Genomic DNA, 27,020 nt, shown 5'->3' with positions numbered 1-27,020 from the left:
GAGGGCCTCTGAAAGACTCTACCCAGCAGGGCATCAAAGACTGATAGATTTAAAAAGTAAAAACATAAGATATAAAAAAAATAATAAAAGGTGTATTTTATAAAAATAAGGAAGTATTTAAAATGCTATAAATTAAATATCAATGCAAGCCACAGACTGGTAGAAATTATTCACAACACGTACATGAAGATAATGACAGCACACATATTTGAGATATGTAGGAAACACTCATGACTCAGTAATGAGACAAACAGACAAATGAGCAAAAGATATAAATAGACACCTTCAGTAAAGAAAACACGGATAAAAATAAGCTCATTAGGAAATCATTGGAGAAATATCACTTGTAACTAAAATGAAATGCCATTACATGCACACTGAAAAATTAAAAATCTGAATGTACCAAATGGTGTAGAGAAAATTGAACTATTGCAGGCTATCAGTTAGAATAAAAAAATGTGTGGCCATTTTGGAAAACCATCTTGCAGTTTCTTAAAACCTGTCATAGCTGCCCTGGATGTCCTAGGGATTTCAATTATAGGGTTTTATTCAAGAAGAACAAAAGCCTATGTTTTTGTAAATACAGTTCACAGTGCTTAGGTTACCCCAATAAAGTTAAGGAAAGTAGCAGAGATTAAATACATTCCAGATTAATTTAATTTAATTCTCTCTCAATACCCAAGCAAAGTAAAAGGGTCTCTTCCAGAAACTTCAAATACCCAGGATCAGAAAGGATGGTAGCATTTTAAACACTAAAAACCCAGTGAAATCCTAGTAAATATGTTGAAAATGACAAAATTTTAGTTTACAATGAGTGAACTCAAGATCCAGCTCTACTACTCCTGTGAAAGATTTGGGAATGGGCATATGAAGGACTTTTAAGAACTCTTCAGGAGCTGTTGTCAGGCACCAATAGTGAGATGCCTGAGTCCCACTGTGCCTGCTCCATGATCCTAGGGTTCTGTTCATTCTCCATGTGAAACTGGAAACTTATTCCTTCAATGATGAAGACAGTACCTGGGTAGGGATATCTGACACAATTGATATTGGGAGCTTCATAACTGAGAAAACAGTGGTTTAAGTCATGTGTGCACAATGGATGCTTCTGTTCTGTTTCTTGTGTGGGCTCCAGCAGGCTTCTTCCGGAAGGGGACTGAGAGAGTCTTCTCCATGAAACCTGAACAATCTAAGAGGGAAATGTCTCCACACAGTGATACTGATGGATCTACGTGACTCTGCCCCTTGGATTATAAAACTTGGTACAAAAGCTTTGCTCCTGTGCAAAGTTGGTTTTGGTATTTTCTTTTTTTAAATAAATGTGATGAGGCAATCAAGCATTGTCAAACATATAAGGACAGTTTCTGAATCAAAGATAACAACTAAGATAGAAAGGCCAGCTTTGGTAGAAAGACCATTTTAAAGGATTTATCATCAGTATCACAAGAGAGACTAAAGCAAGGTTTTAACCATGGCTAAAGAACAGGGTACTTCAAAACGAGGCCCTTTTATGGTTTGAATCTGAAATGTCCTCATAGGCTCATGTGTTTGAACCCTTAGTCCCTGGCGATTGATGATGTTTGGGAAGTTGGGTAGCTTCTAAGAGGTAGGGCTACCTGGAAAAAAGAAAAAAGGATTTCCAGGGATGGACCTTGGGGTTTACTTACAGTGGGGTGTTGCTTCCTAGTCATTCTCTGCTTCCTTGTCTCTTGGGATATGAGGCAGAAGCTGCCTCAGGCTTCTCCTTCCATAGAGGTACCTGCCACTACGTATTTCACACCATACTGGTTGTATTCCTTCAAAAACCTAAGACAAAATAAAACTCTTTTAATTTCTTGGTCATGATAATGTAAGAAGTAACTAATACAGAGGGAGTCATTGCTATGACAAACTGACCATACTGTTTGTGCACCTTTGGAATGGGTTTATAGCTAGAGAAGTTTCAGAATGCTGTGAAGAGCTTAATGGGTCATGCTGATGGGAGAATAGAAAACAAGGCCCATAGAAAGAAAACAGTAAAGACTGAATTCAACAAGGTTTCAAAGCGGAACAAAGACTCTACCAGGAACTAGAGGATATTATTGTTAACATTCTGCAAAGAATCTTACTGTTAAATCCAGGTCCTGAAATTTTAAGTGAGGCTGCATTCAAAAGTAACCGACCTGTTTGTTAGAGGGAGAGTCAGGATAGCATAGCTTTCAGGTGGTGACATGGTTATTGCTCGCTGCATTTACCCAGACTTACAGAGAGGAAGAAGAAGAGAAAGCAGAAGAAAAAAACAAGAACATTGAATGGAAAGATGAAAAATGTTAAGTTTGGTAAGAAAAAGATCATGAACCCAGCCAACACTGTGGACAGGACAAATACTGACAAAGTGGCTGTTAAAGAGATTAGTAACCCCACACTTTTCACTGGAACAATAGAAAAGCTGCCCTGGAGGCAGGGCACCACATATCCATCAAAGTGCCTTGGCTTATTCAAAGTGATAAATTGAAAGGGTGCTATTGGTTGGAATAACCTCCCACCTTCCACCCATATGGCTCTCCTAAAGAGCTGCCTAAAACAAGTTTTCCCATATTCAGCCATGGAGACATACGGAAACAGCTTCCACCGTGGTCCTAGCAAGCCTGGCTACATCTCAAGCTGGAAGCAGAATTTGTGGCTCAGGTTTGTAGGCCTGTGAAAGGCAGAAGTAAGGTGGCCAAGGCACTATGTAGAGGTGTCAGCTTTCCTGCTCTGAGCTCCTACATTGGCTATTGCAGCTGTGAGGGTGAAGCCTAAACTGCCATGTGGATCTCAGGAGATTAGAGAAGCCCCAAAAACATGGGCTATTTGCTAATGAAAGCTATAGGCAACAGATTGAGATGGCATAAGCAGTCACAGATAGTGCTGGCAGCAGAGCAAGAAACAGGCCTCCTAACATCCCTTGGATCCCAAATGATGCCACTGAAGCAAACGCCAAACATGGAGCTGAAAGACTTGGTATTTGCTCTGCTTTGCTTCGCTCTCATTTGGACCAGTAGTTCCTCTGTCCCTGCCTTTCAGATTACGAATGCTTATTCCATGTCATAGCATATTGGAAGCATAAATCTGTGTTTTTGAGTTAACAGGAACTCACAGTTGGGAGACTTAGAATTTTGGTCATTTCACAGTATTGGAACAGCAAGGCTATGGGACTTTTTAAAAAATTTTTTATTTAACTTTTATTAATTACACTTTATTTATTTTGTATCCCCCATAAGCCCCTCCCTCCTCCCCTCCTGATCCCACCCTCCCTCTCCTTTCTGCATGCATGCCCCTCCCCAAGTCCACTGATAGGGGAGGTCCTCCTCTCCTTCTTTCTGATCTTAGTATATCAGTTCTCAGCAGAAGTGGCTGCATTGTCATCTTCTGTGGCCTGGTAAGGCTGCTCCCCCCTCAGGGGGAGGTGATCAAAGAGCAGGCCTATCAGATTGTGTCGGAGGCAGTCCCTCTTCCCATTACTATGTAACCCACTTGGACACTGAACTGCCATGGGCTACATCTGTGCAGGAGTTCTAGGTTATCTCCAAGTACACAACAAGGACATTTGCTCAACCATGTTTGTAGCAGCTTTATTTGTAATAGTCAGAACCTGGAAACAACTCAGATGTCCATCAACGGAGGAATGGATACAGAAATTGTGGTATTTTTACACAATGGAATACTACTCAGCAATCAAAAAGGAGGAAATCATGAAATTTGCAGGCAAGTGGTGGGATCTAGAAAAGATCATTCTGAGTGAAGTATCCCAGAAGGAGAAAGACCAACATGGTATATACTTGCTTATATAGACCTACAAGATATAATAAACATAATGAAATCTACACACCTAAAGAAGATAATCAAGAAAGCAGACACGGGTGAAGATGATCAATCCTCATTTAGAAAGACAAATGGGATGTGCATTGAACGTCTGACAGGAGTCTACCGCAGAAGGCATCTGAAAGACTCTACCTAGCAGTGTTTCAAAGCAGATATTAAGACTCATAACCAAACCCTTGGCAGAGTGCAGGGAATCATAAAAAGAAGGGGAGTTTGTATGATATGGAAAGGATAGGAGCTCTACAAGGACCAAATATATCTGGGCACAGGGTCTTTTCTGAGACTGACACTCAACCAAGGACCATCAATGGATATAACATAGAACTTCTGCTCGGATGTGGCCCGTGGTAGCTCAGTAACCAAGTAGTTTTCCAAAGTAAGGGGAACAAGGACTATTTCTAACAGGATCTCAAGGGCAGGCTCTTTGACACCTCCCCCCCAGGGGAGGAGCAATCCTATTAGGCCACAGAGGAGGACTGACTTTGCAGCCAGCCCTGAAGATACCTGATAAAACAGGGTCAAATGAAAGGGGAGGAGGTCCTCCCCTATCAGTGGACTTGGACAGGGGCAGGGAGGAGACCAGAGAGGGAGTGTGGGGTTGGGGAGAGAATGAGGGAGTGGGATATAGCTAGGACACAAAATGTAACTAAATGTTAACAAAATGTAACTAAAAAGAAAAATAAAATTAAAAAAAAATTTGATAATGCTCCTAATGGTAAATCTCAGAAAAGACTTTGAACTTTGGACTTTTAAACAAGTTTGAGACTATTCTAGAGTCTAAGGACTTCTGAAGTTGGACTAAATGCATTTTTCATTGTGTTATAGCTATAAGCCTATGGTGGTCAGGGAATGGAATGTGGTGGTTTGAATAAAAATGGCTCCCATAGGCCCATAAGGAATGGCACTATCAGGCTTTGGAGAAGGTGTGGTTTTGTTGGAGGAGGTGTGTTAGTAAGGGCAGTGCTTTGAGTCTCAGAAGCTCAAGTGTGGCTAGTGTGGCATGTCACTTCCTGCTTCCTACAGATCCAGATGTACAACTCTCAGCTACCTCTCCAGCACCATGTCTGCCTGCCTGCCACCATGCCTCCTGACATGATGATAATAGACTAAACTTCTGAACTGTAAGCCAGCTCCAATTAATTTTCCTTTATAAAAGAAGTGATAATGTAATAATTGTAGTTAAATGTTTGATCTCAGGTTGTCCTTGAACTTATGATCTTCCTATCTTAGTTTCCTAATAATATATATATTAATTTTGAGATTATAATATAATTACAACCTTTCCCCTTCCTTTTACTCTTTCCAAAGATCCCATATACCCTTCTCTATTTACCTTCAAATTCATGGCCTCTCTTTCTCAGTAATTCTTACTGCAGGCATGTATAACCTGTTTAGTCTATATAATGTTACTTGTATGTATGTTTCTAGGGCTGACTTCCTGGCACTGAACAATTGATTGGTGTGCTCTTCCCTTGGAAAAACATCTTCCACTACCAGCTTTCCTTAGTTGCCTGTCATTCCTTGTGTAGGGTTGAGGCTTTTCCATTCAGTTTTTCAAAATTACAGAACAATAATAAAAAACTTTCACCTATTGACGGGGAAAATTGAAAAATAGTATGCTAATTTAACTTAATGAAGAGAACACATCTATTAAAATTTGACCGTTTTTGAACATTCTAGAATAATTACAATTGGATTGTCATAGTAACATAGCAAAGGACACCCAGTTATTAACCCCAGTTTTAGTCATTTCTACTTTTCATCTATGTCTTTAATACAAAAAACCTCGTTGTTCTGATATTTTCCCCACGTTTATTTTTTATAGACTAACTTTCTCGTAGATAAATGGAAGTATACCTCTATATGAGACATTTTTGTTTTTGTTTTGTTTTGAATTGTCCCACAATTGTGTTTGTGTTTCTGAGGTACGGTGTGATATTTTGATTCACATATATATAGTGTTATGGTAAGAATAAGCATGATTAACGTATCTATCATCTATAACATTCAGTGTTATTTTCTGATGAGAAAATTCAAAATCCTCTTTTCTAGTTACTTTGAAATCTACACTGCAATGTTATTTACTATAGCTACTTTACTATACGACATAATATCAAAACATTTTTCTTCTAATAGACAATTTGAATCCACTGTCTGTCTTCACTACAATCCTACCCTACCTCAGACTCTTTGGTAACCATTGTTGTACTTGGAACATCTGTTAGATCCAGTTTTGAAAATTGCATAGATGAGTGAGACCACAATGTCTTTGTCTTGTGTCTGCCTTGTTTTCTTACATATAATGTCCTTTAGGCTCACCTGTTACATACCTATTTCTTCCAAATAGAAATATTCTCTTGAGGAAAGAGGAGGGAGGCTTATAAAACTCAGGAATAAACAAAGTTTGTAAGCTTCTTTTACTTTCCTGATACTTACAAGATTTACAAGATTCTTCCCCAGAAATTGTGCAGGTATCTTCAAAAATTCAGCATTCATTAGCCAACATGCATTCTGAGGTGAGCTTCTTTGGCCCATTGGGATGAGGACTAGATGGAGCAAATCATCACAGTGGTAGCCAAGTTGTTCCTACAGATAATCCTTCCCTTACTTAATCCTTTACCTGATCTCCCGTCAGTTTTCATAATAATTTCACCAGTACACCAAGCTAATCTCAGGTGGAATTGTCACTTTAATCTGTGGTAGGTGGATAGATGTGAGAGATGTTTGTTCACATTTCTGCAGGAAACAATAGCAGAAACAGACGAAGATTTTATCCTTTTTGTGGTTTTAGGTGCTTCATTATTTATGTAACACCTCTGTATCCTTTCATTTCTAAATGGTCACATGGGTTGAATCCGTATCTTGCCTAATGTGAATTGGGTTGCAGTAAAGGTGAGAATGCAGATGTCTCTACAACTATCAACAAAGACAAAACATAACAAATTCTGGTGAGGAAACTCATAGTGGGAGGCTGACTTATCACAGCCATTATGGAAAGTACTATTCAACTTTCAGGAAAAGGTGAAGCCTACAATCAAGGAACCATATTACTGGGAATATGTTCCAGATGTTTTCCTTTCTGTATGTTAAAAGGCTTTCTCGAGCTGGCTTTGAAGAACATGTGGTGTAGTACATGTGTGGCTGTGTACACAGCACATGCGTGTGGAGGCCAAAGAAGAAATGTCATGCCTTGTGCTACCACACTTCACCTTATTCCTACTGAAGACATATTTTCCTACTGAACCTAGGATGGTGTTGGAGAGTGCTTTTCCCTTGGTCAACATAAGATACCATCTTGGGTTTTGCCCCCTTAGTGATGGAGCAAGTCTTCACATTGGTAGCCAAGTCTAGGGAGAGACAGGAGACCGTCCCCTGGAATTATAGCTATGACCCTTCTTGACCGGGTGCAGTTGATCTTGGGAGATGATAGGTTATAGATAGAAATAAAAGGTTGATTAAGAGCAGGAGTCTGTGATGCAGCTTCCATGAGGTTGTCATCCATGATGGGATGGGACTCTGTAGTGATGCAGCTGTTGGAGGGTCACCCTTCACTTGTGCTTTGCCAGAAACCCCAATAAGCTCATTCGTTTCACCAAGTTGGGCATATCATGCTTTGGTCTGTTGTTGGTGCGCATCTGGGGTGATTGGGTGAATTTCCATGTATCTCCTTGTCAGCTATGGTGCTGGATTTCTACGTGTGCACATGGCCATACCTGGATTTCTATGTGACTGCTGATGTTAGAGGAGCAGCAGAGAAGCACTAAGGGAAGTCTTTTGCCCAGGTGAAGACCTAGCATTCCAATACAGCTAGATCAACCCCTAGGAAGGATGGCTGAGACCATCTCTAGGATGGTTGGCTCACCTTAAGCCATGCTAAAGATATAGGCAGAATAACTAGCCCTTTGACTAAGGTATCACACTTTACCTTCTCAGAATCACCACACCTGGAACAGAAGTCGACAGTCTGAACCTGCTTGGGTCATAAGTTTGCTTGTTGTTCTGAGTGTAACTTTCCCCTTTCCTCTTTCTGTACATTTTCTAAGCATGCCTTCATCAGCCCTGCGGGCTTCCCCTATCCCAGCATTTTAGATTCCCTTACCCTTTCTCTAATGCTTTCTTGCCTGCCCTGTGGCTGCTTGTCCACGGTGTGAGCTCCATGGCAGCTTAAATGGCATGGCCTATTTTCCTTCTCTGCTCAATTCTCGGCCTTCAGGAAGCTGTTCATGTTTTACCGCTTCCCTCCCTGAGGTTTGCCTTTAAAATGATAGTGAAATTGTCCCTGTGCTTCCGTTTCAGTCCATCCTTAAGTCCTTTTATTAACGAAACTAGGAACCCCAAAGGGGGAATCTTGATTTCCCCTGGATCACAAGGACTTAGTGAGGGTACTTTGAAAAAGAATTTAGCATTCCTGTCTTCAGCTACAGAAACAGCTGCTAGAAAACATACTTCATTATGCCTTTGCTGGGGCTGCCAAGGAGTATAAAATGGTTAGAAGGATCTCAAGAGGGCACACACATACTCTGTGATGTTTGAGGCATGCTTGAATTGAAGACTGCAGCATTCTCTGAAGAATTCTGAAGGCTGAGGCAGCCATGATGACAGAGCAGAATAAGCAGGCATCCAGGGGCAAGCCTGCCTTTTCCATTTGGCCTGGAGTGGGTGTCTGAGTTGGTGATGGCTTAAGAGAAGGCCATGAAAGGTTGATGTTAACTTCAACGTACCTTACCCCCCAAAAGCATCTTGCTGGAGCCAGAGAAAACCATAGGAACAGGTTGTTACGGGAGGAGAGCTACCATTAAGGGAGAATTTCAGGGTGTAAACCAACACCAGAAACCATATAGTGTAGAGTATTTGTGAAGTGCCTCATGAAACATTGTGTTTCTTACAGAGGTGCTAGTGTTTGGACGTCTAACCAACATAGCTCACTGGTGGTCAGGTATTATTAATCAAGAACATCTAAATTTCAGAGTAACTTAATCCTCACCCATGGCTCTAAATAACTGTACCTTCCCCTTTATTTCCTCGTTCTCTACCCTGTCCAGGAAATGCCCAAAGAGCAAGGACACAAAAGAGAAGAAAAGAGGAAGGAAAATACCTCACTCTTCTCACCAGCTCAGCCCTGAATTAGAACGTCAGGGAAGCTTAGAATTGGGTGTAAGATGAAGTGCTGATTTAGATTTTAATTTATTGCTGAACAGGTTGTATTCTGAGGCTAAGGGGTTGATGCATTCCTTCCTTCTCTGAAATATTAATGTTTTGGTCTCAGTCTGTTTGGATCAAACTATTACCAATATTAAAACACGTGTTTACAAAGACATGGTTTTGTAAATGAAAATCATAACTGCCAAATGTGTGTTACTTTCCCTCAAGTGATTAGACAGAGCCTCCAGAGGCACACAAAACAATGCAATTTGTTGCCGTTTCTCTTGGTTGCTCATCATGACTAGATGGTAAAACCCTAATGCTAAAGACACCACACAATGTGATTGCAGGAAATAGGGTTAGGGTTAGGGTTAGGGTTAGGATTAGGGTTAACTCTTTGAATTTATCAGGGAACTCCCTCCATGATGGCTAGATTTCACTAGAAAGCACCATGTAGGTTAGTGGGGAAAGAAAAGACATCAGCGTTGCAGGAGACACCTCATCCATTTTAGGAAAAGATAACAGAATTTCTGCTGTACTGCATGCTTCTCCAAATTGGACTTTAACATTTCCTCCATGGTGGTGGTTAAAGAAAAAAGTCACAGGAGAACAAAAGCTTGTAAGATTCTTGAGAGTATAAAACAGTATAATGGAGAGTAAACAGTTGATAGGGGGTGGAGACTCTGGCTAGCCACACAACAGAAGATATCTAGACTATGCAGGTGCAAGCAAGCTTAGAACACTCCAGGGTTGCAGGGTTGTGGGAGTTATCACTCATATTGGAGAGGGCGCTCTGGAGATGACATTGCTTTTGTGTTATCTCTGGTCCCTTTAAGTAACTCCTCATCCATAAACCTGTTAGCAACCTCCTTTAAAAACAAATAAAACTGGGGGAGGGACAGGGGAGGAGAAGAGAGAGGGAGGGTGGGGTTAGGAGGGGACAAGGGAGCGGACTACAGCTGGGATACAAAGTGAATAAATTGTAATTAATAAAAAAATAAATTAATAAAAACAAAACTAACAAACAAAGCAAAAACAAAAAAAACAAACTCCCTAGTTCACCAAAGAGGACAATGGTGCAATTGTTACATTGGTCTGTTGTGGGATCTGTTTGGAGGGGGATAAGTAGGTGTGTGTGTGTGTGTGTGTGTGTGTGTGTGTGTGTGTGTGTGTGTGAGAGTTTATCTAGTCATGTGTAAATCACTGATCTGGGGAGCCTGAGTGTGAGTTTCGACGTCCATCCATACAGAGGCAGCAGGATAACCTTCAGAAAGCCAATCAACTCCCCCAGCTGCTTTTCTTAAACACTCTTAACCATGAAGTATTCACCAACCTTTCTACCAGCATTGTATGTATATCTGTATGGTTGGAAATGTGAGGTAATAGAGAAACATGTTCATGACATGTTATAATGGTATCCTATGTTGGGGCAGAAAATAAAGTGCCTATGTTCATGAAGAAAGAGAGTCAAAACTGCTGTGGAATTTACCCACAGGGATGGAATTGCTATTTCCCATGTTGACTTTGTCTATTACATATACTTGATTTTAAGGCGCTGGCACACCAATGTTCTTCTTGATATAGTAAAATATCTTGATACAGTAAAATGTGTTATATCACTGACTGACTTTCAGAATAGTCAGCGTGAAGTAGATAGGTATTTCACACAGTTCTGTTTATGTTAAGGAGTTCAAAGCAGTGACAGCGTATGTAGATCAGATGCAGAAGAATCTATAATAAAACAAAAGGCAAACCAACCTACACACTGAAGTATCAAACTCATGGAAAGAGATGAGTGACATGGGATGGATAGAAATTCTGCCTGAGCTCTAAAAATCTATTTGTTTTCTCTCCATGGCTTCAAGTGCCATCTATATCCCAGCACTTTCAAGGAAGGGATGATGTTGAGCACTTCCATGGCAACATAATCAGAAAATTGTCAAACTGTCAAAACCTGAGTGTCAGGATTCTACCTTTGGGACTCATGATTCATGATCTCCTTTCTCCCTTTCCTTGGACTCAGGAAGGTTGGATTTACTGTAAGGGGTTAGAGAAGATTTTATGGTAAATACAGTCATTTATTTTATTACAAGTTTTTTCCCTAAGTTTTTATTAATTTCTGAGGATCCTTATAGAACTTTAAGACCATCAAATAAATACCACTAGGATAGAGGGATTCTAAAATAGGCTTAGTCGTCACTCCCTTTCTTTGTTCAACTTTGGTGAAATTCAAAGTAATAACAGTAAGGTTTATAGAGCTGTTCCTAGAAGTAAATCAGATGGATATTCATAACTCTTGAGTGTCAGTGGAAGAGTGATTGAAAAGTCAGTTTTGTGGGGAAATAGGTATAATGTGTGTAGAACCTTGCTAAGTGTCAAATCTATTACATTGGATGCTATCTACGGGCAGTGCTCGGGACTAAAGCATAGTAAAGGCATGCGTTCAAGGAAAAGTGACAAGCATAGTATGGTTTTTAGCCACTGCAAAGGGACTGACAATAGCAATGCTCTTTCTCTACCTCTAAGTATCATGCCCTATTAGTTAAGTATATTACACTGCCATTGATATTCACAAACTCTACGTTGAAGAGGGTGTCAAGGAGGGTGTGCTTTTGTTAGTTTTCATGAGAGTAACCGCAGGGTCTTAGCTTGAAGTCCACATTCCCTGCCAGCTCTTGCCAAGTGTACCTTGGCAACAGCTAGTGATTCCCACCAGAGAGGCAATAGTGGGTTGAACTGCATCCCCAACTCTTCTGTTGTCTTTCTGAAGGGACAATGCCAGGTGGACACAGATCCTCCGTATTACTAATGAATGTGGTAAAGTCCCCATTTCAGTGATGTCCCAAGAGACACATGCAGTGTTCCTCAAACTGCAATTGGAAAGCAGTCATCCAGTAGGCTGATTTCCATCTTTACCTGAGTTTTACAGCAACGTTCATTATCTGTATATTTATGCTCCCCCAGTGTTCTTCAAAATAGCCAGATTCAGCCAAACATGGAGGCAACACCTTTAATCCCAGCACTCAGGGAGGCAGAGGCAGATGGATCACTGTGAGTTTGAGGCCTTCCTGGTCTATAAAACAAGTCCAGGACAGCCAGGGTTACACAGAAAAACCCTGTCTCAAAAAACAAACAAACATACAAACAAAAAACAAACAAAACAACAACAAAAAAAACAAACCAAATCAGACAAAACATAAACAAAACCAAACCCCACAAAAACTTCAACTCAAAATTCCCAAGATGTGCAGGGACAAAGTTAGAGCAGAGAGTGAGGGAATGTCCCACCAGTGCCTGGTCCAACCTGGGACATACCCCATGGGAGAGAGCCAACATCTGACACTATTAGTGACACTCTGCTTTGCTGAGAGGCTCCACCCAGCAGCTGATGGAAACAAATGCAGGGACCCTCAGCCAATCATTGGGAAGAGCTTGAGGAGCCTTGTTAAAAAAAAAAAGTCAGGGGAAGAATTGAAGGAACTGTGGAGTTGTTCGTGACAGAGAGCACTCACCATCGGGAAGGTGGAAGGTGGAAACCAGCTCCATCTTTAAGGTGCGGCATTACGCAGCTCTCTACAGTTCCCCCTTTTTGTTTTAGACGCATCAGGCAAGAGTAGAGGTCTGATCTCTGATATTAGAAATAAATTGGGAATTTGTACTGATGTTCATTTAGGTGTCATCCACCCAAAGAGCATCAGACCCGTCCGATACCTTTTTCTCAGAGGCAAGGATCTGGCTTGCTTCCATGTATGTGGACCTATCTGCATTGCCCAGGTGGCATGCTGAGGTTGGCTACCCAGAGGCTATTTAAAGTGGGCTGGCTTTACCCAGGGTCAGATGATTGTTCAAAGTTCCTGAATAAACTGCATTGAAAAAAAAAAGAAATTGGTTTTTAGCAAGTCTTTTGTTGATTTCTGTACACTAGCAAAATAATGAGATATATCAATAAACAAATTCATGTAAAAAAAAAAAGAATTGAAGGAACTGGAAGGAGCAGGAACTCCACAAGAAGACCAACAGAGTCAACTAACCTGGACCCAGTGGGGAGTTGGGAGGCACATGGAAACTGAAGTACCAACCAAGGACCATACATGGACTGGACCTAGGCCCTCTACACATACATAGTTGATAGACAGCTTAGTCTTCATGTGGGTTCCTTAGCTAGGGCTGTCTCTGACCATGGACTCTGTTGCCTGATTTTGAGTCACTTCCCCCTGACAGGGCTGTCTTGCCCAGCCTCAGTGGAAGAGAATTCCCTCAGTCCTGATATGACTTGATGTTCTGGGATGGGTTGGGGAGATGCTCCCCTTTGCTGAGTTTTAGGGGAAGGGGATAGGAGGAAGAGAGAAGGGTGGGACTGGGAGAAGAGGAGGTAAGGAGCTATGATCGAGATGTAAAGGGAATTTTTAAAAAGTGACCTGAACTCATAGTCTTCTTCCAAGAATGAGCACGTACTTTGAACTTCCCTTCTGTTCTTCATTTTCCATCTTTCTCATCAGTTTCCTCCTTAGGTCTTTACTCGCTTGGTCAGGAAGCAGTTTTATATCTTTATATATACATGCACAATAATAACAGCAGCATAAGAATGAATTCAACACCATTCCTTCCAAAGATCATTAATCCAGCAAATACATGGGGAAGACCAGTGTCAGAACCAGAGCAGTGATCATGGCTGGCTAGGTCTAAAACATAACAACACAATGCTGGCACACAACAGAACCATGATTTGAATTTTATGATCAGACCTTTAATGAGTATCATATAGCTTGTTACAGAAAAGTATTTCCAATTAGCTAAATATGTGTAATAATTGAATAAGCATCTCTAGGAAGAAATGAGCTTCCAGCAATAAAAACATTTAAACAGACCTTATGAGACCAAGTTGAAGACGATTTCCAAATTGTGCCTCTCTCACTATAGACTAGGAAGAATGCTGAGGGAAAATTACCATTTTCCTAGATTGTATTTTATATAAAAACGCTGTTGCCCCTACAAAATATTCATATATATTAAGTTAATTTAATTCTATTAAGCATCCTGTGGAATAAAGCAAGAATTGTGCTTAATAGTAAATATTGCTGTGTGTGGTGGCTCATGCTTATAACCTCATCACTCAGGATGGGGAGGCAGGAGGATTCTGAGCTCCATGCCAACCTAGGTTTACATAAGTAGTTCTAGGCCAGCATGAACTATGAAGACCCTGTTTCAAAAAAGCAAGCTAATAAACTAACTCACTCATAATCAATTAATAAGTAAACTAATAAGCAGTGAAACAGGCTCAGGGAAGATTCCTGCAGAATTATAGAGGTGAAAGGTAATCACCATAACAGACATATGACAATTCCATTCATAAACTGTATTGTCAATGTAAATATTCAATGACTGCTCACCTCTCTCTTGGCTCACCATTTCAAAGATTTCAGTCCAAAGATCCTGGGATTCATAACTCAATTTATATCAGACAGGACAAAAGTGAAAAGGAGATGGATTCCCTAAAACCCACCCCCAGTGTCCTACCTCCAGCTAGGATCCACTACCTGAAGTTTCAGGACCTCTCTAAAGAGAGTGGCTAGCTAGGAGTCAAGTCTTCATACATAAGCCTTTCAGGGGGTTAGTCATCTCTAAACTGGGTAGAGACTGTTGGGTTTACAGGTTAAAGAAGTCATCTTTCGCTCAGTCTCCATGTGGATCTCTGAGTGAGGGGATCAGGGGATACTTCTATCATGAACTCAGTTGGCTGCTCTCTGAGCACTCATCCCTCGTTCCTTGCCAGGCCATGGAAAAAGAGGATCCAAGTAGTCCTGGTGAGACTTAACAAGCTATGGGCAGATGGCAATAGCAGAAAACTCCTCCTTTCAGTGGACTAGGGGAAGAAGATGAGGGAAAGAGGAACGGAGGGTGGGACTGGGGAAGTTGAGCGAGGAGGCTTCAATCAGGATATATAATTAATAAATTGTGAATAAAATATAAAAATTTAAAAAAAAGAAGTCATCTTTCACACTTGCTACAAAGTTGTAGGATGCTGTGTATCATGGAAGAACAACAGGAAGCTCTTGCTTTCGTTCTCCTTTTCTCTTGCAGTCTGGTTTCAAATATGTGAAATCCACAGGATTTTAGTCATCTCAAGTGAGTGATTTAGTGGCCCTAGAGTTTCAGGCCTTTCAAGGAAGGATGAGGCTTTCATAAGGGATTTATCAAAAGAATATAATTGAACAAATGAATGGATAAAGATATTGGCTGGGTAATAGGGGTGACGAGAATGTTAGAGTTAGCAGCGCGAAGAACAAGAGGCAATTCTCCCAGACACGGCATTGTCTTTTGTGACTCTTGTTAATTTTCTAGCTAATCCAGTACAGGGTGTCATCTTGCTACCTTGCTGCTCCTAGGTGCCCTCTGGGCTCATATTTGCCTGGTTTGTTGCCACTGTGCTTTGTTTAAGTCATCCCAGACCATGGGTTTGCTGTGATCAGCCTGTTAAGGATGCATACCTCCTCTCTGAGGCAGTACAATCCAGGACTCCAAGTCCTGCAAGTCTAGTTGTCTCATGATTTATGGCTGGAGATGTGCTCTCCTGCAAGCTATCGGTCAATGATGATAAAGTAGATACCGTTGCCTCTGTGGATTTCCTGTTACCCCTTGTATAGTCACCATTTAGAAACACTTAATAGGGCACAGAGTGATAAGGATGGAAAGCCATTTCTGGTCACCGCTGTACTGTGGAGCTAATTGCCAACTCCTCTTCAGATTTGCTAAGCAAAAAGAATACTTCACATTCATCAATATAATTTTGTCTGTCGGTTCTTTCCCTGTCAAACAGATAGTTTTCCAAGTAACATTATAACAACTGCTCTGACCCATTATTTTCCTTCTGTTTCCAACTTTGATACCCAAAGACAAGCTAAAGCCTCAGCACTCTTGCTTTCCAAAGGTGAAACCAAACCCCCTTAACTGTGGAATAATCTCTATCAGCCCCACCAGTAAGGAGGTGATCTGTACTGCTTTATTAAAATCGGGTAGAAAAATAGTGAAGGATTTAGGTTACTTATATGATCACGTTGCCTGTAGGTTTACCCTTGCTACGCAGTGGACAATAAGCATTAATCTCACATTTCTGACAGCAGTTTTTTTTTTTTTTGGTCTTTTTAATTTCCTGTATTCATTTATTCTGTGTGGGAGGAGGGGGCACGCATACCAAGTCTCTCAGGTTGGGGACAGAGGACAGCCTGAGGCAGTCAGTGCTGTCCTTCCACCAGGTTCATCCCGGGATTTAACTCAGATGGTCATCAGCCTAGGTAGCAAGTGCCTTTACCCGGCGAGGAATCTCCTGTGGCTTCTTAACAGTAGTTCTCCTAGAACTAGACTTTCTACCCTGTGAGAGGTAAGCAGTGTTGCTAAACCTTGATGTAAATGCAAATTCTTCAGCTTTCCCCCAGGCCTACTGATATTAGAAATATTATTCCTCTTTTTATTTAAAGGTCAGAATGGGTTAACACCCATCCTTGGGTGGTGCCTGGGTAATGAGGACTCCAATATAAGAACTGAAATTCAATACATGTGCAAACAATCCTAGGCTGAACTATTCTAAGGCAGCCTACCTTTGCACTGAAAATATCCATCTAAATTATCCCTTTCCACTTAGCAGAGAGAGGAGGGGGGTGTGGGAGTCAGCAAAGGCATTTTTTTTTAAAAGCACCTCTTCAGAGAGGCAGCTTTTGTTTGATCATAGATAAAATGCTTTGTAAAGTACCAAGAGGAGGTATCTATGCATTTAATGACTGTGTAAGTCAGGGCTTTAACATTTTATTGTTGTTTTTATTGCTAGGAATTTCATTTCTCTCTGACAGTGTTGGGGTAATGTGAGGTAAGCACATTGCCAAGGGAGTCCATGGCTAATTAGCTGGCATTTATTGAGTGCTTAATATGTGTCCATCACTGAGTTAAAGTGAGAATAGTGGACGGTTGACCCCTGCTTTCTAATACACATGTGATCTAGGTGAAGAAATGGGTGTAAAACTCCTGACACTTCTAAGCTCCGTAAAGCAATATAATCACAAGTGAAGGTGCAGAACACACTGGATGCAGATGAAAGTGCATTGTGGGAAATGGCCATTCAGAGATTTTTAGTAGTTATTTTTAAAAAGCCTCCATGAAACAGCTGGATCAGAAAGGATGCATAAGATCAGTGGTGGGTCATTGCAGAAAGAGTCCATGTTCCTTTCTTCTTGTTTCTTTGCCTTCCAACGGTGAAACATTTGAGTTCCTAACATGAACAGGTAGCCTGCAACTCCACTCCCGGAATCTGAGATGGCTTTGTGCTGGTGACAGGTGAGGAGATGCGGTGGTAATTCTGAGCTTTGGCTTCAGAAGACCTTGGGTGCTTCTGGCCTCTCACTCTCTGGGACATATTTGGCCTCCTTATATAAGCCCAGCTGTCTGTTGAAGAACACCACTGGCTTTCTTTTCTTTTAATTTATTGTTTCATGTGTATGGATGTTTTTCCTGCATGGACGGAAGTGCATCACTTGTGTGCCTGATGCCCATGAAGGACAGAAGAGGGCATCAGATCCCCAGCAAACGGAGTTGAAGACACTTAGTTGTGAGCTGCCATGGTGGGAGCTGGGCCTTGAACTCAGGTCCTCCAAGAAACTGCTGAGCCATCTCTCCAGCCTTCTTTGTGATGTTAACTATCTTGGCTGAGGTCATTAAAGGTTAGCCACCCTCCCCAATCCCCACCACCAGCAAAGAACCACTTGTGCTAAGGGTTCTACTAACCACCACAATCCCAGGCAATTGGATACTTTTTGGGCCAGCAGTTTCGGAAGTAGTTTGCCATGCAGTGCTGGATAATTGCTTGAAAGCTGAAAGGTGGAGCAGTGTTGTGCGTAAGTGTAAAATCTCCAAAACAACAAAACAAACAAAGAAACAAAAAACAATGAGTCAAACAAGCAGGAGGTTAGACCTAAGAACAATATGGGGAGAATAATACGTTTGGATTTTGAACTTAAAAAAAAATCTCATCTGTATTTACCCTTTACAGCAGAATGCTATTGGGCACTATTTCCATTCATAAGCCTTGCTGAGTTACAAGACCTAGAGAAGAAGCTTAGGGTTTGTTCTGTGTACTTTGGAAAACAAGCCACAAGGGAAAGTATCAAATCATTTGTCGCTTTAACTGTTCTGAGACATACATGTTTAGAAAAGAGAAAAATTAAGATGGCTTAAGTTTCATCTTACAATGGGTTTCTTCCCCTGTAGTTTTAATTCTGCATGTACTAGTCTTGGAAGTAAGAACACAGGTTAATGCAACTGGATTCTGAACTTTCAGTAAATAGGAAGCCAGGATTCAAGAGAACATATGTTGGAAGCCAGCACCACTATGCTGCTATATAGCGTGTTTTCTTCATTCATTCCATCAGAGTATAAGATAGGGATCACCAGGCCTAGAAGACAATGAGCAGCCAGACCCTCTCCTTCTCAGCAGGACTTTGAGAGAAGGAACCATGGTTTGGTAGCCAACTATGGGATGCTAATAACCAAAGACTTCATGACATAAAATCTCTTACGTTTTAAAATATAAACCTATGACCACTAGGGGTGATTAGACAGGGCAGGGTTACTGCATGCTCAAATCCTGACCGGGCTGCTGAGTGGGTCTCAGCAGCAAGACCCTGTATTAAAATAAAAAGTGATTAAAAATCAAACAAAATGCTGGGGGTGGGGGGGTGGCTCAGTGGTGGAACTCTTGTCTAATATGCATGAGGCCCTGGGTCCTGAGCCCAGCAAGGCACAAGGAAACAAAACTAAAGAAAAGCATGAAAGTTAGTGTGTTATAAAGGAAAGAAACGACAACTTGTAGAACCTCAGAGCTATGAAGATCTTGGTGTTTTCAAAAGCTTCCATTTTCACAACCTGCATCTCTTGCTCAGTGAGTGACTTTAGCTTTATTCTGCCACCAAATGCATAAAATGGCATACTTAAGGAATATTATTTTAGCGGGGCTGTGGCGGTGCATATCCTTAATCCCATTACTCTGGAGGAAGAGACAGGGGGATCTCTGTGAGTTCCAGGCCAGCCAGGACTACACAGAAAAAACCCTGTCTTGAAAAACCAACCAACCAACCAACAAAAATTTATCTTAACATTCTAAAATGGTCTTTTTTTTTTCTTGCATGATATTGCTGGGAAACAAACAAACAAACAAACAAACAAACAGCAACAAGCCTGAGATGTGATGAGTGCTTGCTTTAGATGTCGGTCCTTAAGCCTGGCAGTATCGGAGCTAGGGAGGGGTAGCGCACTCTGGTGTAATACCCAACCTACGGTGTGCCTGGGACCTTTGGTTCCAGCACCCACGGAAACTTAAATCTTTAAAGAAAGTGCCACGAAGCAAGTATAAACAGCCTTACTGCAGCAAGCACTTCACTAAACCATGCTTTTACGAGGAAGGAGCATTACACAAGTCCTGAAATCATGGCGAACCACGTATTTCAGAAGAGGCAGAGGCAGGAAACAGCGAGACCGAAATGTCACACAAGAACGGATAGGGAGAGGCGTCACGCGCGAAGTGTACGGTGCCTGTGCGCTGGAGGGAGAGGGGGCGTGTTTTAAAGTTGTTATTTTAATTGCTGCCTGTCTTCCGTGAACATGTCGCTCCCCTCTGACTGCCAACTGACCAGCTCATCCCAAACTTTTCTTAACCGAGGACCCCCCCCTCCCCGTCCCGGGTCCCACCCTGGCCTCCTCCCTAACGTCTGGGCATCCAGCGCAGCAGCTAACAGGTCCCTGCTCACTGAAGCATCACCTCTCACTCACTCCCCAGCACATCTCCGCAGCCCACTCGGACTGCAGCCGAGCAGCCCGCCGGTCCTCCGATTGCAGCAGTCAGGGCGACAGCCAGCCAAGGGAGGGCCGAACTAGCCGGGCTCCGGGAAGGGCAGAGCGCGGGGCGAGTTTGCAGCACAGGTAAACAGGCCGGCCAGGCGCGGGGCGCTGTCGCCGCGGCCACCCAGCGATTTCCAGGCACGCAACTCCGCCTCCAGGGCTCTGTCCCCGCCGCTTCCTCAGCCCAGCAGCCGCCGCCGCAGCACTCCACCACACAAAGGACCGTTCCCCGCCGAGCGGCGCCTCCACCTCTACTCCTCCTCCGGTGACAGCATCCCCGACAGCGGGGCTCGGGGCGCGGCGGCGGCGGCGGCAGCGCGGGGTGGTGGTGGGGGACCTGTCACTCCTGCAACTGAGGCGGTGGCAAAGCCCCCCCCCCTCGCCTTTTCTTCCTTTTTCTTTCTTTTTTTTTAAATTCGCCTGTTTGCCATTTTGTGGTTCCACCCATCTCCCCTTCCCTCCCCCCCCACAAACAACTCTCCTACCCCTCGCGCCCCCCCCAATAAATAAATAAAAGGAGGAGGGTCAGGGCAGGAGTGGGGGCAGGCAAGGCGAGGCAGCCGGAGCCAGCCAGGCAGAGTCCGCACCGACAGGCGCCCGCGCGCGCTCCTCACACCATGAGATGGCGATGCGCCCTGCGCCGCCCGCTGGGTACCAGCCCCAGCGCTCGGCAGCCCCAGCCGGCCGGCCGCTCGCCTCCGGTGCCGCGGTCGCCGCCGCCGCCGCCGCCGCCGCCGCCGCCGCCGCCGCCGCCGCCGCCGCCGCCGCCGCCGCCGCCGCCGCCGCCGCTGCCGCCGCTGCTGCTGCTGCTGCTGCTGCTGGGGATCGCGGCCCAGGCTCCGGGGGCGGCGGCCGAGCGGGTGGCTCCCGCGGGGACCTCGGTGTGCTACTCGTCTCCGCCCAGCGTGGGCTCGGTGCAGGAGCTGGCCCGGCGCGCCGCGGTGGTGATCGAGGGAAAGGTGCTCCCGCCGCGGCGGCAGCAGGGGGCACTCGACAGGAAGGCGGCGGGCGAGGCAGGGGCGCCGGGCCAGCCCGCCCAGGACCCCCCGCCCTCACAGGACCCTCCGCCCGTCGCCGGCTGGACCCTGCCCCCCGGGTCCCCCGCGCCCAGCACCGACCAGCCCGTGGACCCCGCGCCCTATCTGGTGAAGGTGCACCAGGTGTGGGCGGTGAAAGCCGGGGGCTTGAAGAAGGACTCCTTGCTCACCGTGCGCCTGGACGCCTGGGGCCACCCAGCCTTCCCGTCCTGCGGACGGCTCAAGGAGGACAGCAGGTACATCTTCTTCATGGAGCCCGATGCCAACAGCAGTGGCCGCGTGCCGCCAGCCTTCCGAGCCTCGTTCCCCCCACTGGAGACTGGCCGCAACCTCAAGAAGGAGGTCAGCCGGGTGCTGTGCAAGCGGTGCGGTAAGTGCCTGGCCACCCCCTCCCTCCCGGGGGGCGACCCCGGGGGGTCCCCTTTGCGGGCTTCCAGGTCCCAGTGGTCCTAGAGGAGCGAGGTCTCCCAGGTGCCACGGGCTGGGCGATTTCTCAACGTGTTCGACTCTCTGGGCTTTTGCTCTGGGTGGAATCCCAAGTTTGGTCTGCAGTTGGGCTGCCTGAAACTTTTGACTCCCTCAGGGTTTGGTTCGCTAAGTTGATGCCTTTTAACGGGAATGTGCCTGCTGCTTTCTTAGGTGTTGGTTTGTTGAACTTGCTGTGCTTAGGAACTGCTGTTTGCCAGTCCCCGTGTGTGGGGCTTCTTTGGAAGAGAAATCATGAGCCAGGCTTGGTCTCCGAGGCTTTCCTTCACTTCCGATCCAGAATGTGGCCTGAGCAGTCTGGGTCCTTTTGTGGAGAATGCCAAGGAGGAAAGGGCAAGCTGATGCCCTGCGGACAAGGGCAGAGTTTGGGGTTATCTAACCTGAAACGCACAGGTGGAATGTGCAGCCACTGTGTGAAAGCACAGAGTGAGTTTTCTTGGGAAAATCCCGTCGAGAATTTTGTTCACGGTGTTTTGTTTTGGAGGCTGTGTCTCCCGGTCTGGGAACCAGAGCAGATGAATGTAATAGTGACGCTTTTTATCTAGGCCTTAAAGACTCTCAGGTGAGAAGTTTAGCCATCGATTTCCAGGACTTTCTCCCCATTTCACCACCCAGGAGTGTTCACTCAGGAGTGTCAGATGATCAGCTTTTGGACGTTAGCTGAGAGTCTAATTACGTATGTGAGATAGGACTACGTTTCTGCATCTGTGCCATTCATAAGATAACCCTCAGGACCTAAATATCTGTATAATTTCCTGATCACCGTGCACTCACTAACACATACATAGCGGGGATTCCTTCTCAAACCGTAAATTAGTATGATTACACATCACACACTCTACCATGCATAATAGCTCCTTTTCTTTTCTTTTCTTTTTAAATATATTTGTCTAATGGATGGTTGGATTAATTGAATTTTCACAAAATTCAGCGTCATGCCACACTCTGTGTGCCTGCGGTGCAAAGTGCGTCGGTTGTGTTCAGTGTGTGTCTGGTGATTCCCAACCAAGTGTAAGTTCCTGATTGCCATTTGTGGGGCTTGTGTCCTGCAGTTAATTAATACCTCATGAGTTGGTTTTAAGGACAGGCAAGAGCAAAGGTCAGCCATTGTTCCTTTATATTAACAATGTATTTGGTGCCAGAGACCTGTTAGGCTTGCCACTCTGGGCAGAGGCTCTTGCAAGGGATGCCGAAGAAAGCTGAATGACGCTGGGATTCCCCAGCTCTGGGTGATAGGTGTGACTGAATAACCTGAGGGATGCTTTGCTGGGAGCTGACTTATTAGGGAACATGAAAGCTCAACACCATTTCACTGCAGCTTAGGCACTTCTGTTACTGAACCTGAAATAAAACCTTTAAGTCACACACTGTAGCTCAGCTTTCACATGTTTTATTATATGTAATTCAAGAAGGGTGTTGACTTTACCCCAAGCCATATGAGTTTCTCATAGTCCACTCTCCATCCTGGGGGTATCAACACAGAGGGGATTGCATTTAGCAGTGACTCCTGGGATGGTGGGTGCGTTCCTAGGTTGGCGATGCTGTTAGTAACAGCTTTTCACTAGACACAAACATCAGATCTCAGGGACAATGTCCTTCCATGCGTTTAGAGCATATTTGGACATGGAAAATCCATGTTGCCTGGAGAAATCCTATGGTATTTTGTGCCTCTAAGGCAAATGCTTTATTGAGTGTGGATAGTGTCGCTCTTCTGTTTGCCAGCCAAAGGGCATGCATAATTGTAAATCAAGGCTTGTTAAGAGGAAGTGGGTGAACTGATACTCTCCCTATATAGGACCGGGAAGTTTAATAAGACATAAAGTTACTTTGCTAGAGTTCTACAGTCATATGTTTGGTGATTTCAGTGTTACGTAATTTAAAGTAGGTTTCCTATGACATCTCAATGGAAGGCTTACCTAAGGACTAAGTGAAGCCTGCTAAGTTTTTTTTTTTTTTTTTTTTTTTTTTTTTAATCTTTACCCACAAGCTACTTTGTATAAGGGGAGTTCAGTAACCTATACTTAGAATGTTGGGTGGAAAATGTGTGTGTTTGTGTGTGTGTGTGTGTGTGTGTGTGTGTGTGTTTGAAAACTTGTGTGTCCACCCAGCTGTGGTCGTCTCAGTTAATGCCACTCAGAAACCATCAGGCAAAGGAACACAGACAAGTGGAAAATATCTAAAGTAAGGGCTGATTTTTCCTGGTCGAGCCGCCTATGTACTTCCTGGTTAGACTTTAGGAAGAATAATGGTGAGATCTAAGAATAGGACACTGTCCCCTGGCCCTGGGGGTGTGGCAGTTCTGTGCAGGCTTGATCCATGATGCCAGGCTGGGGAAAGAATAGAGCAAAGTCATTTTGTGATATCACACCCAGGGGGACAGCTTCCAGATCTTATGCTCTCAGCTGCAGTGCCTTCTCCTACAAGTTGCTTACTAGGGTAGAAACTCCACAGGCAACAGATTGGCCCTAGGGTTGAGCTAATAGGTTCCCGGATTCTCCTCTCTCTCTTCCTGCATCTACGATAAGCACTTAAGTAGTGTCTGCATAAAAAAATGTATACTGGGATAGACCCTTTGAAACAGAAACTGTTGGTGTGTTTAGAAGACAGCATGAAATTGCAAGCTAGAGTTGGATTAAATTACATGTTTATGACAATTGTTTGAATTCTTCTCAGTCTTTGTTTTTTTTTTCTTTTTTGTTTTTTTGTTTTGTTTTCTCACTGAATGAACTGAGACAAAATTAGAAATTTATTTTCATCCCAATGCAAACTATTTGGCTTTTCAATTAAGTTTATGTTATTGAAAGAAGTTACTGTTTGATATGGTACGCTTTTGGTTTTCAGAGCATTGTGGTGGTATGAGGCAGAAACTAATTTCCAAAGAGGAGTGGCAATACAGATGCTGAACACCATCTAGGCTGAGTCATACAGATTTGCACATTGTGGCTTTATAAGCCGATATAAGTCTGTGTGTCATATGATAGAGAGCAAGGATTTCTTTATATGTGGAAATTATAAACATGCTCATTAAATATTTTTATATATAAATGGCACTTACTCTTTCTAATGCCCCCAATCACTGTTTAATAAAGTGTACTGACCTTATAATGCTATGAAAACAAAACAAAATGCTGCAGGGATATTTTTTTTTCAGTCAACATTGAAGAAAATTATTCTTAATAAAAGCTGTATTAGGGAAGTAGAAATGGGAACAGATTTTGCTTGGCTGCATGTATTTTATGAATATACATATAAATTTAATTTCCCAAACATTTGTGACTGTTTTTAGCCATATAAATCTCACTGTCAAACATCTATATTAGATTCAACTTCCTTCTGTTCAGGAGAGAAACTGTATGTGTATTTATTTATGTTTATATTAAAATAAGAAACCAATAGGTCACTTAGGAGAACAGTTCTTTAAGAATAAAAAAAAATATTTTAAAAGTGCTTTTAAATATTAGAGTTAAGAGTGTTCTACTGCCAGTAGGGGCTACTTTGCATCATTTGGGGGAGTTCTTAAACCCCCTGAATTTAGGAAAAGTTTTACTACATGTCTTTATGCATTAGCTAAGACTGGAAAGCTTTAATAGCCCTGAGGATAAAATGCTGCGCTGGGCTTCCCCTGGCCTTTGTAGTTACAGCAAATGAGAGCAGAAGTTGTGCTTGGGGCAGGTTGTTGCCCTTGTCAGAGATAATCCATTTGTCGTTCAGGGAATCCCTTTTGCTTCACTACTACTTGTTTTCTTCCTGTCGGTTTTCTTAATTGTAAGCAACATATTTTAAAACCCTGACAATTTATATGCTGACCAGATGTCCAGAGCTCTTCAGCTGCCCTAAGTGCTCAGTAATTCTTAGGTTCTTGTGGCTTGTTTAAAATAAGCTTAAAGTATATGAAAAAAACAAAACTGAATGGATGTTATGATTAGCCTTATATATAAATGCATGATAATTCTGGATATCATGTACATATTAAGTTTCTTACTGGGCTTAGCAGTTACCAAAAAGTGCAGAGTGTTGTACTGTTTATAGGAAAGCAAAAGATGAGTTTTAGTGTTTTTTTTTTTTTAATTTCTAATTAAGCCTTATGGATAGTTTTGAAGTCACACATAAATACTTTACATTTGCATGCATGCATTAACTCTGCATGTATGCTAGTATAAACTTGAAGTGAAAATTAAAATAATATTATGATAGGATAATAGGACTTAGCTGGCTACCCCATCCTGCCCAAATGTTACTTTAGAGTACACAAACAGGGATCCCTGATATATTTTGTTCAAATGTAAAGTTGTATGACTTGAGGATTGGTCTGGTAGAGAGAGTCTTACAGAGTGGAAGGACTGTTCTAGTTGACCATATGTTGACATGTAGTATTTCCATGTTGCCTGTGTGGGTAATTAATGTATGTTTGAGACAGACCCATTTCTGAAGGCTTACTTTCTTGATTTCTGTTACTAAGTGATCTGTATGTGTTCAAGTGGATTAAAGAAAAGGTGAAGTTGACAGCTAAAAGTGGATTGCCTAGTCTCTTTGTTTTAGATTTAATTGTTAGAAAACAATTTCTTTCAGTATTGACTAGCCACCTAGGCATTAGCAAGAAAGACAGATAAGCTGTATTTTGTTTTGGCAGCTTTTAAAAATAAAAGTAAGGTATTTTTTTTCCTACGGAAAATAGTTTCCTAAAAAACCAACCAAACAAACAAACAAAAACAACAACAAAAAACAAACTGTTTTTTAACTTTGATGCATCCGTATTGGACCTAAGATAATTTGTATTGTCATGATAATCGGTAAAATTAAAAAGCTAAAATTCTTCCCCCATGGGAGCGCCCTGGCTATCCTTCACTCAGGTTTCCTGCATGTGCCCCCAGGTCCCTATCTTCCTTACGAAGATCCTGCAAAGGAAGTGTTAGGCAAACACTGGAGCCATGGTTGGATCTCAGGTTGGGCGAATAGGCCTGCTGTCTCTTGACGTCTTAGAATTCAGCTGCCTGGGTTTGACTACGTCGGATAACAGGCAGCCGAGATTGCAAGGCTATGGATGCAAGTGTTCTTTTGTTCCTGTTGGCTCCATATCCACCCCGTGAGGATACAGATGGCTACCTGTACAGCATCTCTTAGTTCAGAGGCTTTTCATGGAAAGTCCAAGGCTCTGTCTTTGGATATCTGCCCTGACATGCTGGGAACCATAAGAGGAGTTCAGAGTGGTGTGTAATTCGGGGACTTGTGGCCAGATTTCACAGAAAATAATGAATGGGGAGAACCTAAGGAAGGAAATTGTTTCTTGGGCTTTTATTCTACTGTAACAGGAGGCGTGGGTTAAACAGAGCGTGTATAAGGAGAAAAGGCTGGTGACAGCGTTAGAGTCTTGGTGGTGGGTATAGCTAGGAGTCCAGGGCATGGAAAAGAGGTACTAAAGATGTCAGGCCCTCAGACTGTTTCTGTATACTGTTTCTGTAACCATGTCTCAATAATGTCGTGGAAGCTTTCAAACTGAGAGGTTAACTAGAACTAGGCAGTCCCAGCTGCCACTTCTAGGCTGCATCTCTGAGAGAGGCAGCTTAATTTTTGTATACATCAGTAGATTAAGTGATCATCAATAGTTAAGGGGTAAGCAATGGAGACACTCCCAGA

The 27,020-nt window shown here is 43.1% G+C and overlaps 1 protein-coding gene and 1 long non-coding RNA gene across 4 annotated transcripts in view; one reads left to right on the top strand and one right to left on the bottom strand.

Moving 5' to 3' along the window:
* Window positions 1-21,203, bottom strand: part of LOC132653604 (uncharacterized) — a 168,615-nt gene extending 147,412 nt beyond the window's left edge. Inside the window, exon 1 of the long non-coding RNA XR_009591342.1 lies at window positions 21,071-21,203. This is a non-coding gene — a long non-coding RNA (uncharacterized LOC132653604). The remainder of the gene's footprint in view (window positions 1-21,070) is intronic.
* The window catches only part of Nrg1 (neuregulin 1), a 1,043,775-nt gene continuing 1,037,904 nt past the window's right edge, over window positions 21,150-27,020 (top strand). For all 3 annotated transcript variants that reach the window (XM_060381586.1, XM_060381585.1, XM_060381590.1), the window contains exon 1: window positions 21,150-21,270. In XM_060381586.1, coding sequence (XP_060237569.1) covers window positions 21,150-21,270 — 121 coding nt within the window. The remainder of the gene's footprint in view (window positions 21,271-27,020) is intronic.

This window comes from Meriones unguiculatus, chromosome 4, assembly GCF_030254825.1.
Source record: "Meriones unguiculatus strain TT.TT164.6M chromosome 4, Bangor_MerUng_6.1, whole genome shotgun sequence".
In the NCBI taxonomy this organism is placed as follows: domain Eukaryota; kingdom Metazoa; phylum Chordata; class Mammalia; order Rodentia; family Muridae; genus Meriones; species Meriones unguiculatus.
This window is presented reverse-complemented; position numbering and strand designations above follow the sequence as displayed.